Source organism: Ascidiella aspersa, chromosome 2 (genome assembly GCF_963924565.1).
Source record: "Ascidiella aspersa chromosome 2, kaAscAspe10.2, whole genome shotgun sequence".
NCBI classification, from domain to species: domain Eukaryota; kingdom Metazoa; phylum Chordata; class Ascidiacea; order Phlebobranchia; family Ascidiidae; genus Ascidiella; species Ascidiella aspersa.
In genome coordinates, this window is record NC_139448.1 from 25,130,891 (window position 1) to 25,137,776 (window position 6,886).

The window sequence follows — 6,886 nt, forward strand, 5'->3', positions numbered from 1 at the left end:
CAACAAACCTGGAGTAATATGTTCTGTTTTACATATTAAGCATATACATGTTTTGTAATAAGTGCTCTACAGCAGTGGTAGTTAACCTTTTGCCACTTCCAAACCGGAAAACTAAACGAAATGCTTCTAGTGACCAGCGACCACACACTTTTCTCCAATGAGACCGCCATACAAACACTTAAAGGGGGTTGGGGGTGTATGATACAGGGTGACAAGGTAGTCTTGAAATATAAGTGGGGACATTAAGAGTATTACTTTTGGACATTGTAAGCTAGTGACTCATATATTAAAAGTTTGAGTTTTAATTTAAAGCTTTCTGTGTCATGAACTACTTTAAAAAATATTTAAACTTATGTAGTTAAAATTGACATAAAAAGCATAGTTTGCCGACTTTTCGACAAACCACTATTCTGTGGTTATAAGACTTGTCAGTTGTTCTTGTGCTAGCTAACACCAGCGCTGCGGAGTCTGTTAAAACCACCTCTTGACTCTAAACAAGTCTAACTCCGTAGCCCTGGCGTATTCACCACTTAACACCTACATCGAATGGTTGCAGCATGATAGCCCACCATATTTAATTTTTCAAGAGGTGTTATGTTGTTGATCAAAAGGTGCCTGAAGGCTGAAGCTACCTGACCCATCGCTAAATTTAGACTCGCCTAACTGGCATCAAGTTCTTTCAACACGAAATCAGAAAAGTGTAATACCAATCCGCGTTGTACGAAAAACTAGGTTTCCATTCGACAGTGAAAACCATGAAAAAAAAACAGCATTAATTTGCGATTTTTCAATTTAAAACAAAAATGGATTATTTTGTTCAAACGAAATATTGAAAGAAACCTTATCAATAACAGTTAAAAAGTTCGCAGCATCAATTGGTTAGGCCGTTTTTCATGAACGTTGGTTACCCAAAATTTTAACGAATGGTCTTAAAACCTAATTAGGATGAAATACAAGGTAATTTGACGCAATTGCAATAGTAGCCTAACATCGATCGTTGTTCCCTTTCAAGAATCGCGATCGGTTTATTGTCTGACGGCGAACTGGATAAATAAAACTTAGAAAACAAAAAAATAGTGGAACATCTCATTGTGAAATACACCGACTGGATCGTCACTATCTTTAGCGTTGTCGTCACGCATTGGTGATTCCCCCGGGCGTCCTGGTCGACTGGATGTCGCGCCACTTCTTCCTGGCAAAGGACATGGGCGCGAAACGGGAAAAGCGGTCAACCCCGAAGAAACCACCCGGGTCGCCCATGGGGTAAACTTGGTTGCTATCGAGGCTGTCGTCACTGTACTCATACCCGTGGCAGTAGCCGCAGCAACCCGATATGAAAAACATCCAGCCGGCTGCGTGGGCTACGAAACCGCCGGCCGAGAAATCGAGCTGCTTGACCGTGAATTTCTTGATGAAGAACTCAATGCTGGCCGTCAGCGAGAAAATGCCTGTAGGACAAGAAAGGTGATTCGAAGAATTTCGTTCGGGCGTGCAACAGTATAGTTTATCTTTTAGCCTACACAGGTTTCGCTCACAGAAAAAGGCCCGTGTTACATACCTAATTAATGAGTGGCAATAGGTGTTATTGTAAAAGTGCCCGAATCTTTGCACGCAAATACCTCCTACAAAATAAGATATATTGGTTCATAGGTAGCCTAATGCTCAAATATTATATCTGCTTCTCTAAATTGTTCGATTGAAACTTTTTGTCGTTTTTTCAATTGCCAGATTTAAATGAATCGAAAATTCACTTTAGCAATGAATTCTTTGTCAATGAATGGAGTAAATACATGGCTATTGTTGCCAAAATGTCGCAGTCTTCGTTATTTCTAGTAAGATTCAGCGAATTCTGCGCAACAGATGTTAACAACAAATGGAACTTTTGTTGTCAGAAACTTTATGAAATGACGAGGTTTGTCAAACATGTTTCATCAAACCGCAACATCACAGATGTCAACTAGTGCAGTGTTGTTTATCACCTTTAATATATTTGCGCAATGACTAGGTTTTTATTTAATTTTCATAAACTTTTTAAATGGCAAATTTAGTCCGAACAACTCCCAAAATACATGTTCATTTAGTTTGTTTGTTTGTTTGTTTGACGCGGAAATTCATTCAAAAGATTTATAGAAGACGCTTAACAGCATTAAAGGCTTAAGATTTATCTCCCAGAAAACCATTCTTGTTTAATACTTTACACCATATTTTAAGTCAATAAAACATAAGTAAACTGCCATTACTATTTATCACATATAGTGCTTATCGTTTGTACAACAAACTTTATGCTGATTGGTTGTGGACTATCATCGCAAGAATTATTATTGTCGCCAAAAAGATTCTTCATGTTGAGTTTGTTTCTCATTTTACTGTTTCTTTCTGAAATATAGCCTACGTAGCGAACTGTTGAAAGACAGACCTAGCGTAGCGGCAATCTTACCTGCTATTACGAGCAACGCTGCCATCATGCGGACATTTTCTTTCTTGACTCGACTGCAGCGGCATGTCGATGAACAAATGGCGACAAACGAAGCGAGCCAACTTGCAAACATCCAGCCGAACTTGTCGCCAACAACGGCTAAAATAAATTAGCACAACTGTTGTTAGTTTTTCGGAAAGCACATTAGGGCAGGTTACGAAATTACCCTTAAACAAACTGGGGCTTACGGAATATGACAACATTGGTTTTGCCTGTGTGGTCATGCTCAACACGTTTGCGCATGTTTTAATCATTAGGCTACGCAGGGATTTACAACCTTGTCCTAGCTATAGTGTTTAGGTTGTGTGAACAACTATCTGTAAACTGCTCTGCAATTTTAGTCGTAGAATTACACTTATCTTAACTAAAGTATATCGACAACATGTTGTAAATCATTCGGATAGACCTATATGTTTAAGTTGCCCAAGCAAGACTTAATGACATATTTATGGGTAACAAGTACTCCGTCGTTGTTCTCATTGTCAGGTCTGTAACTTATGTACTGACAAATCGCTAACACATCTTTCGGTATGCACCATTTCTTAACAGCAGGAATCGGCAACCTTTTTTGCACTGCGGACCGGTTTAAAACTGAAATTTTTTCGCGGACTGGCCTTAAAAAACAACAAATGTGCAGTCAAGGAAATTTATTACAACTTCTTTGAATGCGAACTCTATGCTTGTTTTGCCGCAAAGAGATGTTCCCATCTAGGAATTATTGAAAAGCCCGAGGGCGGCAACCGGCCCGCCAAGCAGTTTAATTTAACCCAGCCCGCGGCTTATTTCAATAAAACTTTTAGGCCTTTTCATTTTTTTCTTAAATTACATTTGTATACCATTATTACCAATTCCTATACTTTTACCAGCCTGTCAAAATAAGGATATTTAAAGCATTTTTCAAAAGAAGTCACACTTTGTATAACATATAATAATGTATTTTAGATCCCATTTTTGACCAGGCCCTACACGAGACTTTCAATAGTAAGCCTACGTTATATAAAAACGAAAAAAATATAATGGCAATTGAAAAAGTACGAATCTGAGACCGACACCTGAAAAGTATAGGATAGACATACGTACTAGGCTTACCAGATTGGCTTTTTTGACAACAAATTTCACAAATCTGGCTTTTTTCAACATGGTTGATGTCAGAAAAATTGTTAGGCTTTTTGGCCTTTTCTGTCATTTTTTTTAGTTTAAAACTATGGAGGCTAAAATTAATTAATATGCATACGTTTTTCAAACCTTTCCTGCTTAAATATCAAAATAATAAATTATTTCATAATGGGACATAGTTTATAAACATTGTTTGCATGATATTCTATTGCAGTTTAAGGTGAGCACGCTTAAACATAATATATTTTAGCCCATTTTTTGACATACTGTTAGTACTAGAAGTTAAATTTTGTATTAAAAATATGCATTCTTGGATGTTGTGAACGTGCTATATAACTCAAATGGCCACAATTTTACGAGACCTTAATACTAATCGTTATTTTTGATCATACCAATTAACCATGGAGTACAGTAAAACGAAAGTGAATGTGTTTAAAATATAAAATACGTTTAATTTTTTTTGACTTTTTACCAGGCTTTTGCGTACAGTTCGTGTTTACACAAAGTTTTAATCTGGCAACCCTGCTACGGACCGGTAACAAACTCCTCGTGACCGGTGCCGGTCCGCGGACCGGCGGTTGCCACCTACTGCTTTACAACATTTCCTATATGCTTTGGCACATAGCAAATTGGGCTAAATTGTAACTTATTCCCAACTTCCAACACTCGGCCTCGCCTAACAATCAAACTAAAAAAGAATGCTGGATAATGGTGGCCGTAATAAAGTTAATCCACGTACATTCATCGGTGATCGTACAGTTGCCATACGTTTCCATGCAGCAGAAAATCACACCGCAATGCTTCCCGTCGGCGTCCCGACTCCACTCTGGCGCGATCAGGGCGATTGTGATAAGGATCCAGGCCGTGAAGCCACTGCCAAACAGGCCTTGGATCCGCCGGTTTGTTTCCTGCACTGTGGTCATGTTTTTTTTAGTTCAAAAACCTAACGCTTTGTAAAACGGAATAGGTTGCTACAGGTTTCGCTTAAGACATGTCTATGCTATTAAGACGAGAAAGTGGCTCTATACTGCAGGGGTTCTTAAACATATTTTACCGCGGACCCCTATTTTTTTGCTCCGCATAGACCAGTGTCGGCAAGAAATTTTTAGAGACGACGTCATAAATTTACACCACACTACAAATAAAATTAAAAAACTGCTGTTTCTGGTCCCAGAAATGTGAAAGTGAAATGGAGTCTAAATACATTTAGTGCAAAAACGTTTTATTTTTAACCATACTATTTTCTTTTAAAATTTGATTACTTTTTAAACATATACTAATATTTCAATTAGACCTTCATGGACCCCCTAAAACTAGTTCATGTACCCCAAGGGGTCCATGGACCCAAGTTTAAGAACCCATGCTCTACAGGAACTGGTTGTTGGTCAGTATTCAGCCTTTAGCAATTAAACCTCCACTATTATTTTGCCATCACTAATAACGTGAGGTAATAACATCAGATAGGTAATTTTAGTCTCGCGTGCCAAGAAGCGTTTTCCAAATTTCCTAATACTCTGTTAATATAAGTTATTGTTGTCTGTCTTGACGCCCCATTGGCAATATATATTATTCTGAAAAGATATTTATTCGAATGAGCTCAATTCACAGTACTATCACACAGGGAAATTAATAGCGTATAGTATCCTGCCAACTCAGTAAAGGATTCCAACGAACAACCACTTACTCACAACTTGACCAATTTTTGTTTACATTATCCTATTGTTTAGCTCGCCAATTTACGAGATTTATTAGCAGGGGTCCAGATCTAAACGTCAACTATCCCTTGCGCGTTCCACCAAAATCCTGGGCCACATTCTTCCGTTGCCACAGTCGCTTTCACATTGGCTTCGCCGTCGGAAAGCGCTTAACTTTTGTGCCGCCCACAGTTTTACTTGTGCTTGACATAGTTGGCACGTGACCCTTCCGCAAAGTTGCGCGCCGCTTTAGCTTTATTGTGACACCTCTGCGCCGGGCCTTTCAAATCATTGCCGTGCCTGAATTATTCATGCTTCACTTTCGGCGGCCGCGATTTACGAGCGTGATAAGCCATAACAAACGGCAGACAGGCCGGGACACAACAACACGAAGGGAGAGAGCACTCGGCGTGTATGCTCCGTTTGCGTACATTTTCACAAAGGCGAGAAATCTATATATAAAATAGAGTCATAAATATTGCAAATCTGAGATATATATTTTAAAAGTTATGGGGGCGCTGTTTCGATGTCATTTCCTGACTTGCTAAATCTTGGAAATATGTGCTTTAAGGTCTGTATAACTTCACTGCCCACTAACGTTTTAGTATGCAATTTTAGAGTTCTTTTCTTTCGACAGTTTAAGATCAGAGGTTGCCAACGTGTGTTATGCATTTTATCATTTTGGATGAACAATTTGGGTTTAGGTGTATTTGTAATCCAACCTCAAGTGAAGTAAACTTATCCTGATAAAAGTATTTTTGTCACGCTTCGGAAATATACATTTTCATAGTAATTGGAATCGATTATGTGCGTCTAATACCAATTAAGAGAGGTACAAGGCGGGCGCGGATCCTGGATTATTGTTTAGGGGTCATAAAATGTCATACTTGACGTCAGATAGTTAAGTCAGAACTTGACGTCACAAAGTTACATCTTAACATGACGTTAAAAAGTATATAGGAACCATAAGAACATCACATATTCGTTTATTTAGTTACGGTTTAAGGTTGGAGAGGTGTTACTTTCAATAAAAAAAGATATAAAGATGTGCAAAGCGAAAAAAGCGCTTTTGTATTGTTTAAGTTGTCAAAGCTTTCATTTTCGAGGGTGCATGCATGGGACTCACTGATTTTTTTTTGTATAGCAATGCCGATATGGAACGATTGGGCCACCAACTCACACGTTTGGCTAATTATACCTTAAAAAAAGTCATTTTTAGGTCTTGCGAAAATATTCTTGTGTGATTATACTGACATGTCTATAATCACGTGTATGTCCTATACAATCTGATGTGAGCCAATATCCGATGTCAAGTGGTACTATCGGCCGATGCTAGGGTGGTATCGGTGCCGACTCGCTACAAAATTAATATAGAAATTTCAGCCTTTATTTGAAATCCAACACAGCGAATTCTACGTTTGAAAGTAAGTTTACATTTTGAAGCCAAACCAAATAAATGATGTGTTTAAAAACTGGAACTAATCAAATCTCTTACCACTAAAGCAAATTTGGGCGTAATAAGCAAATAATCATTAACGTGACAATCTCTTCTTCAGTAGAAAAAGAGTGGCTCAAATAATAGATAAAAGATTCATTCTTT

The 6,886-nt window shown here is 38.2% G+C and overlaps 1 protein-coding gene across 1 annotated transcript; it reads right to left on the reverse strand.

Moving 5' to 3' along the window:
• Positions 1-770: 770 nt before the first annotated feature.
• LOC146164477 (uncharacterized) lies at positions 771-4,532 on the reverse strand. Its single transcript, XM_083382661.1, has 3 exons — positions 4,332-4,532; positions 2,438-2,575; positions 771-1,448 (listed from the first exon to the last, which is right to left on the reverse strand). The coding sequence occupies exons 1-3, from the start codon at positions 4,513-4,515 to the stop codon at positions 1,135-1,137; spliced, it is 636 nt and encodes a 211-aa protein (XP_083238787.1). The 5' UTR covers positions 4,516-4,532; the 3' UTR covers positions 771-1,134.
• Positions 4,533-6,886: the final 2,354 nt, after the last annotated feature.